The following is a 12,666-nucleotide window of genomic DNA, read 5'->3' as shown; positions in this document are numbered from 1 at the left end:
GTGCAACAAGTAGTGCGCTGTAGTTTCTATAGCACCACATAAACAAAGTGGCGAATCCACTATATTTTTAACAAAAAGATGATGATTTAGAGAACTGCATTGCATACGAAGTCTTGAGTGATAAATTTGACCTAAACGCTTACCAATGTAATAATAATTTGGAGGTTTAATCGCCCGAGACTGGACACAATTCCTGAATGCCCCCACCGACGTACTGGTCTTAGAATTCTCAGGGAGGAGATTCCATGAACGTACAGTTGCCGGTAAAAAATAATTTGAATACAGGGCTGTTCTTGTTCGAACAGGGGGGATTAGGGACTAGTTTCTCGTATTATGATAATGTATGGCTGCATGGGACTCTGGAACTATGGTTGATAAATATTCCGGAGTAATATTATTTTTCATCTTGTAAAAATAAATTAACCTGTGGGCCTCCTTTCGATCTTTAAGCTTTTCCCAACCCGTTTCGAGATATAATCTCTCTAGGGACACCAACCTAGTACCCCCAGTTACGATCCTGGCATTACTTGATTGACTTAGCTTATACATTACTCTATATAATACACTGCTTAATTTGTTCTTATTTGGGTTTTTTTCTAAAATCTAACCTTTTGAAAACTAGCAGCAGTTTTAGCTCTACCAAGTCAATCATAAGACATGAAATAATAGTAGATAGGTTTTTTTTACCAACGAACATTTCTACACAATTGTTAGTGAATTTTTTATGAATTTGTGCAACCCCGGCGAGGTTGGATAAATCCGATAATCCACGAATAACTATGTAAATAAACTCATCAAAGATACTAAGACTAAATAAGAATCTGATTCTCTAATGATTAAAAAATAAATTTTCTTTTTCTGTTAAACGAAAGTCCCCGTCGAGTGCCTTTCACAGTCCACGAGCATGTCAATTAATAACACCTGTTAGCACTGGGTCGATGCCTCTGCTGGTGGACTATTAGTCCCCGAGGGTATCACCAGCCCAGTAGCCAGTACTTCGGTACTGGCATGAAAATGCGGATTTTTTGTGTTATTAAAATTTGCTGTTACAAAATATTAGAAATTATAATAAATTAAGGAATGTATCTCCCTCATGCAAAGCTCTGATTTCTTGCACGGATTTGGCTATACTTTTTGGACCTTTTGGATTAAAGCTCTTCATCTTTTATATAAGCTTTGGATTTCAAATATTTTGGCCACGAGCATCACCAAAGAATGGGCGTCTGGTGCAAGAAAATTGGTACCGTTAATTTTATTAGCATATTTTGATTCATCCAGTCATGACCCTTAAAATCATCCAATAATCTTTTGAGATCACAGGCAACCACACGTTGATTAGATTTTTTTATACAGTGAGCTCGGAAAGGAATAAATTTCCATAGAAATTATTTTATGCCACACCTTAGTCATTATGTTTTTCTATTTTATGCCACACCTTAGTCATTATGTTTTTCTGTCTGCTGTCTTTTCATTTAGTTCGTTCGTCTGTCCTGTTTCAGGTTTAAATATTAGGTCAAAGTCGTTTTTGATGAAGTTGAAGTCCAATCAACACATGTTCCTTATGATATGATCTTTCTAATTTTAATGCCAAATTAGATTTTTGACCCAAATTTATCAGTCCACTGAACATAGAAAAGGATGTTACTAGTGTGGCATCCATGTACTATGGACACATTCTTGTTCAGTAATTAAGTATAACCCTTTGTGATTAGGCTTTTCTACACGAGTTTTCTTAAATTAAGTTCTTACATATATTTAATAACTTCATATACTTAAATGCTCCAATTTTGAAAGATTTTTTAAAAGATATTTTTATTAATGATTTATGACATAATTACAATTTGGATTTGTTCCCTTTTCTTTGGTAAATGGTTTGAAGAATTAAGTGGTAGGTTTGTTCACTTTGATATTGATTCTATATGAACTAATTTGTTGAATGATATACATTTTAAAAAAAACAAAAATAGGATGGAGTAGAATTGTATTATTTAAATCATCATCTATTTCTTTTAAGAAATAATTCATGGAAGCCATAGCTTTGTTGAAAATTGACACATGGTCTCGGCCATGATATCCAAATTTATCCTGAGTGTTAGCGAGGGATACAATTAACGAATATCATTGCCAAGGCCATGTGTGAATTCATTAAAATAATCAGTTTTTCCACAATTTTTTTTGTAATTTTTGAAGATATTGATTTGATAATATAGTATATTGTTTTATCATGACAAGTTAAGATCTGCTTGGAATTTTGTTCCGGTCTGATGATTTTGTGCAGAGTTATGGTCTTTGGAAAAAACAAATTCACTTTTATAATCAGTTTTCAACAGGTTTTATTTGGTCATGATTGAAGATATTGACTTAATATTTTTATGTAGTTAAAGTTATAGATCAAGTTAGAATTTCTTTCATTACAGTGAATTTTTAACAGGTAGGGGACTATGTATTGTCATGCAATACTCTAAGAATGCTTGTTTTTGATGTATTTTCTCCCATTTATTTATTGTAGTCCTGTCATGTAATGTTGTCATTTTAATGTTATAATTAACCCTGCCATTAAAGCGGGGGGTTTGGCATGCCTATAAACCATGTTCAATCCATCGTTTGTTAAAAAAATGACCTTTACCATGTCAGGAAAATGGCCATTGTTACATTATAGTTCGTTTCTGTGTGTTTAACACTTCGGTGGTGTGTCTCTGTTGTGTCGTTGTTCTCTTATATTTGAAATGTTTCCTCGAGTTTTAGTTTGTAACCCGGATTTGTTTTTTCTCTATCGATTTATGAATTTTGAACAGCGCTATATACTACTGTTGCTTTTATTTACCCCTTTAAGTCTTCACTTTTAAATGTCTTTTGTTGTTTCTAATGTATTTTTGAGTTGCTGACATTCATCCCTTAAAATCTTATATTTTTCTCGTGTGTTGTATGGTTGTAGACATTCAACCCTCAAATTCTTCACATTTAAATGTCTGTTGTTTTTCATGTATTGTTGGGTTTCCGACATTCACACTTTAAAGCCTTCTACTTCTTCTTTTGTGTTGTTGGATTGCCGACAATTAAAACATACTGTATTAATTAATCATTTGTTCGTCGGCACTGGGCTTTGGCAGATGTTTCAGTCATCATGGTCATAGTTAATTAAGAAATAACAGTACTGTAGTTGAAGAGTTGCCACCGTCTGTTTGCGATTTGACGGTCGCTAATGCAGTTTTACTGCCGACGCGTAGCGGAGACAGTTAAATGGAAATTGGCGAACGTCAAATCAAAATTGACAGTGGCAACTCTTCCACAACACAGTCACAAATGTTATTCTGATTCTAATGCATTATAAGAGTTTGGAAAGATGTACGAAATTAAAATAAAATAAAATTCCTAAAAACTTCATGAATGAGTTTGTACATAGACGCCATTGCTGAACATGACGTCATACAAATGAAAACTTACAAACGGAAGGTAATTTCGTTACTTCTACAATTCAATTTGGATAAAATCACATCAAAATATCAATTATTCAGTAGATACTGTTTTATTTTCGATAATATTGTAGTATTTGAAATGTGTTGGTCCAAAATGAATGAATTCAAAATGGCAGGTCCATCCTTAATTACCCCGGGTCAACTGGATTTGACGGTAACTTTGAGCCAGTGAAAAAGATTGTTACATAAAAAAAAAGTTGTTACATAAAAAATGCTTAAAAATTTAATGTTCAAGTTTATATGTCAATCTAATGGGTGTTTAAAAATATTAGGACACAAGTACATGAACATGATGAAGGTTTATAATTTACTTGTGAGAAAATTTCTACTTATACTAAAAATGTTCCCTAATTTTAATTTAAAACTATAAGTTGATTTTACTGGATTGTCCAAAATTACTGATTGCAGTCCATTTCTGATTAAGTAGATAAATTGAATTTTGCTAAGTATGTTCCAGAGTTATCACAAATCAAACCTGAAGATTCATTGGGTTTTAGACAAATACACTGTGGAGAATCAAGTCCTTCCTCTTCATTAATCAGTACTTTATTATTTTGTCCATCTTTTGATATTACTATTATTTTATCAGATTGATAATCTACTACAAAAATGTTTGTACCATGAGTGTCTGTACAAAGTCCTCTTGGTCCTTCTAGATCTTGTGTATATTTCCAGATCTGTTGACCTGATTCATCCACACAGTTTACTGCATTGCCATAAAAGTCACTAAAGATTACTCTGTCATTACAATAGACAAAGTACTCCAGGTGTGATTTACTCTCAACTTGTATGGACTTCAGTGTATTTCCTTCTAATTCTATAATACGGATTTCACAACCATTATCACTCAAACCAACAACCAAAGAATTATTGGAGAAAGATAGTCCAAAGCATTGTTTGTCTAATGTGATAACTTTGGTAACTATTTCATTCTCCATATTAAAGATCTTGATGGCTTTCTCCTCAGGATAAGTTATTGCTATAGTGTTCTGATTGATCTGTGTAACACTCCAGGCTCCATCAGGTAAAGGTAATTGTTTCTGTAGTTTGCCATCAGACGTAAATAGATTAACTTTACCAAACTCTTCCACTACTATAAATCTTCCATCCATCAGACAAATCATGTCACTGATTTTGTCCATGTTTATATCTATTGTTGTCTTAATATTCATTGTCATGTTGTTTATGTTGGATTGGACTCTTGACTGTACTTGTGCTTTCCTACTCAAACTTGTTTCTCTATTCAATGATGTTTCTTTTTTAACAACAATCACTTCTCCCAGGGATTCTAGTGATCTTAACTTGCTTAGGATCTTTTCTATCTCATCGTTTTGCCTCATTTTAATGCAAAATTCTTTTGTCCTGTCATCATTTTCAATAGATTCGACATACCTTTGACTTTTATGTACTTGTTGTTCAATCTGACATACCCCTAGAAATGATTGCAATTTTGTACTACTTGATAAGACTAAGTGTAGGTCTTTTCGCATTTCCTTTAACTTTTTCTGTTGTCCTTCAATTTCAGTTACTAAGTCTGTTGCTCTTGACTTTTCCTGATTCAAGATGGTATCGGCCTCATTAAATAACTTCTTTTCTAGATGGGTTAAATATTTATTGATGTCCTTGCGAATTTTAAGAATTAATTCTTTTGTGTTATCATTTTCTTGTTGACATCGTTTAATGTTTTTTGATTGGTCGTTTATCAATTCATCTAGAAAATGCTTGATAAAGTCAATTTGTTTTTGTACAGATTGAGAGGACTTTTCAATTTTAGTTTTCTTGACTACATTTGCTAAACTTTTTATTCCTTTACATTTTGAATGACTGGTGGAAATACATTCATCACAGCAAGGTATTAAATGACTAGGACAGTACAAGTTGAGCTGTTGACCATGTTTGTCACATTCTGTCTTGATAGCTCGGATAGAGGGTTTATAACTTTTAATATCAATAGTTTTATGATCACGAGATGATTTTATTCTTTTGTGATGACCAGAACATGTTGAACATACTCCTTCTTCACAGTTATAACACCAGATGTCAGCTTTAGTCTTTAGTTTTCCTTTTTCACAAGGTCCACATAATATAGGCTTACTGGATGCCATGACCTGAACATATACAAGACGAAAAAGCTATTAAGATATAAGAACATGTGGTATGTGTGTCAATGAGACAATGCTCCATCCAAATCACAATATCTGAAATTAAAATTGAGAATGGAAATGGGGAGTGTTTTCAAAGAGACAAAAACCCGACCAAAGACCAGATAACAACCGATGGCCACCAATGGTTCTTCAACTTATCGAGAAAATCCAACAACCGTTAGTGGACCTCAGCTGGCCCCTAAAAAAATTGTGTGCTTGTTCACTACGAAAATTTTCGACATACTAAACTCCAAAACATATAAATGAACTAAAATATAAAAATAATCATACAAAACTAACAAAGGCAGAGTCTCCTGACTTGCGACAGACGCAAAAGTACCGCGGGGTTAAAAAATGGTTGGATGACTCGATCCAATTTAGAGTTTTTTTTTTAAAAACAGCATTACACAAAGTTAAACTCGGTTTAAAAGAAGTCCGATATCAGAATAGGTAACAAAAACAGCTAAGCAAATTACCAATGTAGTCATATATAAACAAACAAAGGACTGCTACCAGTTACTGACATGCCAGCTCCAGACTCAATCAAACTGATTGAAAAATTATATGTCTTCATCATCTGACCACAGGCGCTTGGGTATATGATAATTGTTTGTTTTTTTGTTGTTGATTAAAATATTCAATTTTCTACATTTATAATGCGTTACTAACACTTCTGTGCATGTCTCACCTAGTTTCGAGTATTTAAACGACTTAGTGATAATACTAAATTTTACTATCTTTACTAAGAAACAAATTTCTTAGTATGGATAGTAAAAGTTGGTATTTTCACTAAGTCGTTTAAATCACTCGAAACTAGGTGAGACATGCACAGAAGTGATAGCAATGCATTACAAATGTAGAAAATTTAATATTTTAATAAAAAAAATAGAAAAAATAGTATATACCAAAGCGCCTGTGCATATGACAACAAGCACAATCCCTCCCGTTAGGGGTTTAGTTGAATACCAGCATAAAATATATGAGAAGAATATAACCAGTATCATGCCAACAACTGGTTTTAGAATAAATGTGTTTATTTCCTATGCAAGACCCTTTAAGTGAATCAATATTAAAGCCAAAATATGCATTCTTTTATAGGTCAAAGTACATTCTTCAACACGGAGGCTTGTCTCACACCGAACAGCAAGCTATAAAGGGTCTTACAAATGAGTAGTGTAAATCATTCAAACAGGAAAACCAACAGTCTCACCTATATAAACAAGAGTGCACACACTAAAATGTCTCGCCTTTTTTTTTTTTTTTTTTACTAATCATTGATATTAAGTTGATAAGTTGATAGTCCTAAATATAAAACTTTCTTACAACTCAATTGTCACATAAACTTTAACCACGAAAACTAAACATTGACCAAAGAGGTCAAGGTCAGAAGAACCATGCCAAGCAGGCATGTACAGCTACCAAAAAATCTTCCATACAACAAATACAGTTGACCTATCACTTATAGTTTAAGAAAAACAGACCAAAGCACAAAAACTTAACACCGAACAATGAACCGTGAAAATGAAGTCAAAGTCAAATAAAACATGTGCAACTGACAAATAGATCATTAAATATTTCCTTATACCAATTATAGTTTATTACAGTTTGTTTTAAGCATTCACACACCTGGTTTAAATTTATGTTCCTGTCCCAGGTAAGGAGTCTGTAATTCAGTTGTTGTTGTTTCTTATGTGCCCTATTTGGTTTATATTCATTAATTGTATTGTATGAATTCTAAAGATGTGAGTTTAAAGAAAACCCCAATTATGGTTAACAATTCTGAGATCATCTGCGGTTTTTGAGGGGGTTAGATTAGCTAAGTCTTAATTTCGCTATGCTGTGTTTTGTCTTTTGTTCGTTTGATTTATGGCATTGTTAGTTGGTTTTCTAATTATGAGTTCTGAATGTCCATTTAGTATCTTTAACCTCTCTGTAACTGTATTAATTTTTTTTAATATGACAGTTGTTATCCATTCTTTCGATGTGTTTATTAGCTTTTGATTTTTCCATTTGATATGGAACGTTTTATTTTGAATTTTGAATTTTCCTTGGAGTCTTGTAATTTTACTTACAAATATTGTATTAAAGTTGCATGTAGTAACTAATTCATAGCTTCATGAACTTAGTCTTGGTCATCTTTTATAGAGCCAAAGTATGATTTTTCAAACAATCAAAATGCTACCTTAGAAGGGGTTAAATTATCGACAGCAATTAATGAAAGAAACATAAATAAATTAATAGAAACAGACAGTTGCTTTTAAATTGTTGTGATAATAGCACTTGTTATCTCCCTTATGGAATTATTGTTTGATGATCCAGCTAACATTTGAACACTGAATCAATAAAACTGATTTTTTTTTTAAATCTGAAGTAGAGCAAATTGTTACAATTCATGCAATGTTAAAGATGCTCAATAGGTTTTTATTGAGATAAACGGGTTATTCTTTTAAACCAGGTACAGGTTCTATGGAGTCTATAACACAGGGAACCCCTCTGCAGTTAATACCAAGCAAAATAGTGAAAAGAAATTTAGAAATTAAAATGAGAAGAGTAATTTAACAGCAAATACCTTTTGACGTTGTTTTAACTTCAGCTGTGTGTATGTCCTTCACTATTTCTCGAAAGGTTGACCAACAAGGAAGCTGATTGGGACATGTTTATTTCTAATTCAGGTAATCGATAGATGTTTAAATGATACAGAATATACCTGACCGGATTAATAAGTAAAATCGATACCTGTTGTTGATAATTCACTATTTTTAGAGAGATTTAAATTTTATGCCAGACTATATAATGATCGTTCTAGATACAAAATCATTTCTGATGGTTAATTTAAATGAACTAACTATCTTTTTGAAAAAATATACCGACAGGACAAAAATAATCGAAATGGAAATATCTACATAATTTTTTATTACTTCCTATTTTCACTTAAATTATAAACAACTTTAAACTTACGAACAGTTAATGTGAATTATCATCAATACAACAAAATTCAAATATTACAGAAACTTTTGGATGACTCCCTAAGGAGTTAGCCCTTTAAAGACCTTTTTTATTGATTTTTTTTTTTTGTATATAAACTAAAAACTCTATCAGATAGATTAATAAAGGCAGTAGTGTACCGTTCTTCGAAATTCACAAATCCGAGTTACCAACTAAAATTAGGGGAATATATAGTTATCAAAGGTACAGATTTATAATTTAGTACGCGAGACGCGCGTTTCGTCTACATAAGACGCTCATATCAAAATATTTATAAAGCCAAACAAGTACACAGTTGGAGAGAATTGAGGATCCAAAATTCCTAAAAGTTGTGCTAAATACGGCTAAGGTAATCTATGCCTGGGATAAGAAAATACTTAGTTTTCCGAGAAAAAAAAAACAGTTTTGTAAACAGGAAATATAAAAATGACCACATAATTGATATTCATGTCAACTCCGAAGTGTTTACTACTGGGCTGTTGATACCCTCGGGGACGAAACGTTCACCAGCAGTGACATCGATCCAGTATAGTGTAATTAGTTATCAAAGGTACCAGGATAATAATTTAGTGCGCCAGACGCGCGTTTCGTCTACATAAGACTCGTCAGTGACGCTCATATCAAAATATTTATAAAGCCAAACAAGTACACAGTTAAACGTATAAAATATAAGAGAACTACGACACAACAGAAACACAACATTAAAATGTAACACACACAGAAACGAACTATTATATAACAATGGCTATTTTCCCCACTTGGTACAGGGCATTTTAAGGGAAAAAATGGTGTAAAACCGTAAACTGCACAAACCATCAACAAAAGTAGGTCATCTAAAAATTGGCAATACATGTACAATCAAAACATAAGATGATTCTTGAATCTTCTTAAGAAGTTATTGAGTATTTTGTCATTTATACATTTTTTCAAAGATCATAAAAAAAAACACCAGAAACTATTGAACCATTTTTTTACCAAAATGGATGTCAATGATCCTTATATTTCAGATTCAGGAAATACTGTATATTTTATAGACTAGGTCACTAGAAATAGTAATATACTAATGTTAAAGGTTCACTTAGGAAAACACATCAACTTTTATACTAAAATACCTGAAAATAAGTAACCTACAAAATATATATAGTTAGCAGTTCTTTTTTTTCAAACTTTTTTGCACAAAAGCTAACAAGAGTGCATAAGCTGAAATGTCTCGCCTTTTTTACTAATCGTTGATATTATGTTGATAGTCCTAAATATAAAAATGTATTACAACTGTCACATAAACGTAACATCAAATATGGTTAACCTATTGCTTATAGTTTAAGAATAAACTCATCATAGATACCAGGATTAAAATTTTATATATTTACGCCAGACGCGCGTTTGGTCTAAAAAAGATTCATCAGTGACGCCCGAATCAAAACATGTTTAAAAGGCCATATAATATACGAAGAAAACAGACTAAAACACAAAAACTTAACACCGAGCAATGAACTGTGAAAATGAGGTCAAGGTGAAATTAAACCTGGGCAACTGACATATAGATCAGATTACATTTCTGTACACCAAATAAAGTTGACCTATTACATATAGTATAAGAAAACAATACAATACTCAAAAACTTAACCTGGACCACTGAGCCTTTAAAATGAGATTAAGGTCAGATGACACCTGTCAGCTAGACTTGTACACCTTACAATCATTCCATTCACCAAATATAGTGGACCTATTACATACAGTACAAGAAAACCAGACCAAAACACAAAAAGCTTAACTATAACCACTGAACCATAAAAATTAGGTCAAGTCAGATGATACCTGCCAGTTGGACATGTACCCCTTACAGAACTTCCATACACTAAATATACTAGACCTATTACTTATAGTATCTGAGATATGGACTTGACCGCCAAATCTTAACCTTGTTCACTGATCCATAAAATAAGGTCGAGTGAAAACTGTCTGACGGGCATGAGACCATGCAAGGTACGCCCATACCAAATATAGTTATCCTAATACTTATAAGAGAGAATGTAACATTACAAAAAATCTTACTAGTCACTGAACCATGGAAATGAGTTCAAGGTTATTGGACATGTGAAGACTGAAACTTCGTAACATGAGGCATCTTTATACAAAGAATGAAGCATACAGGTCTTCCACTTTCTAAAATATAAAGCATTTACTGAGTAAGCCAACGCCAACGCCAACGCCACCGCCAGATCACTACGTCGACCATTCAGCTACAAAAGTCGCAGGCTCGTCAAAAATTTAGTATAAATTTAAATCATATGACCAATTCTAAGTTCTTTGACTACAGTTATGCTGTGTCAGAAACCGATTATGTGTCAAATATCAAATTACGTTTGTCTCTATGTACACCTTACAATCCTTCCATACACCAAACATGCTTTAAATATAGTTGACCACTGTACCATGAAAGGACAATGGACATATGATAGACAAGAACATCATATAATTAGGCATCTATATACAAAGTATGAATGATCGAGCTTTTCAACATTCTGAAAAATAAGCTTTTTGGAAGTAAACTAACGCCACAGTCCGACTGAGTCGCAGGGTCACGATCCCAACGTCCAGCTTTCTATGACAGAAGTTGCATGCTCTTATAGAATAGTTGAGCAAACGGATGATATATATTTTTTATCAGTTGGGTAGACGAATTTCCAGACTGCAACCAAAAGAAATATTCATTTGGCCAAGGATTTGTATAGTGAAAAGCAAAAGCACAGTAAAATTGGCTTAACTAATAGAGCTATGTTCAGAACGACTAGGACTCAATAATGCACACTACCAACAAATTCCATTGAAGGTATTCTGGTAAATTATTAATTTCTTCAAAAACCTTTTGGGGATTATTGCAGCCAATGCAATTGTTTTATTTTAAAATGTTGTATCTACAAATGATTACTGCTAAAATTAATTATCAGAAAATACCTTGATCTAAAAGTGTGTAAAATGAACAAGTGTGGAAGAGAAAAAATACTGCACAATTCTATTTATATTGTTAAAAGATTATACCACGTAATTAAAGTAGTTTTCAGTTTTATAAGTGATTTAATTGGTAATTTACACTAATTATCAACTTTCAAGCTTTCTCCTCTTGTATCCAATAAACATAAATTATATGTCTTGTAAATTGAACTTAATATCATTTGTTCACAACTGTTTATCAAAAATTGGCACCTTTAAAATGTCAAACTGTTATCAAGTTAACAAATTAGCAACAACAAATTACAGAAAAATAACCTTCTTTTAGAATAAGTATGAACTGGTTATTAAATCACATATTTGTACCGTCTTCAATATTATCATGGCAATGAGAACTTTATAGTCTTTAATAGTCATCTACATGGGATGGGGTTCACTCGTTGTTGGTGGCCATCTATAATCTTATTTGAACGCATGTGGATAGTTTTATTATTGGCAATCATAACCAGTCTATATTTTTATATCTAATATCTTTGTTGGTTTATATAAACATGTTTCAAATTAACCATATTTTAAATACAACTTATTATATTGGGCACAAATTACATGTCTTTTCAGAGGACTATGTTTTTTTCCTAAAATACAAAGCTATCATTAGAGGCAATACAATTTGTGAACACTGTATATAAAGGAGGTTACTTCTGAAAGATGTAACTTTAGAGTCACAAGGAACCAAGAGATCGATGTCTAGTGAAATAAATTTTACATTGTTCATGGGGTACAAAGTTTGGTGTTTAACTAAACACTTGACATTTCTTATCCAACAAAATTCATGGAAACATTCTATTTGTTCTTAAAAAGCATATGAAGAAACTGTCCAAAAAAAATAATATAGTTGCATTTATTTTTTCTAAAAAAATGTTATTATTTTACATGAACACATCTCAAAAGCAAAATGAACACCTTTGTACAGTCCATATTTGACATCTGGTTTAAATCTCCATTACTTTTAATTTGAAATTAAAAGCTTACACATCTCTGACCTATCTAAAACTTTCATAAAATATGTTTATTAGATAAATGGATTGTCCAACTTTTTTTATAAATCT

General features: G+C 32.2%; 1 protein-coding gene across 1 annotated transcript; it reads right to left on the bottom strand.

The window, feature by feature from the left end:
- Nucleotides 1-3,549: 3,549 nt before the first annotated feature.
- Nucleotides 3,550-8,307, bottom strand: LOC134711786 (uncharacterized). The gene is made up of 2 exons (XM_063572666.1): nucleotides 8,190-8,307; nucleotides 3,550-5,584 (listed from the first exon to the last, which is right to left on the bottom strand). Exon 2 carries the CDS (start codon nucleotides 5,579-5,581, stop codon nucleotides 3,896-3,898), a length of 1,686 nt encoding a protein of 561 aa, XP_063428736.1. The 5' UTR covers nucleotides 5,582-5,584; nucleotides 8,190-8,307; the 3' UTR covers nucleotides 3,550-3,895.
- Nucleotides 8,308-12,666: the final 4,359 nt, after the last annotated feature.

The sequence above is a fragment of the Mytilus trossulus genome, chromosome 1, assembly GCF_036588685.1.
Source record: "Mytilus trossulus isolate FHL-02 chromosome 1, PNRI_Mtr1.1.1.hap1, whole genome shotgun sequence".
Lineage (NCBI taxonomy): Eukaryota > Metazoa > Mollusca > Bivalvia > Mytilida > Mytilidae > Mytilus > Mytilus trossulus.
The sequence above is the reverse complement of the archived record's forward strand: the minus strand, read 5'-3'. Positions and strand labels throughout refer to the sequence as shown.

Excerpts from the sequence above, each read along its gene's own strand:
- LOC134711786 (XM_063572666.1), bottom strand. The coding sequence starts at position 5,581 with ATGGCATCCAGTAAGCCTATATTATGTGGACCTTGTGAAAAAGGAAAA.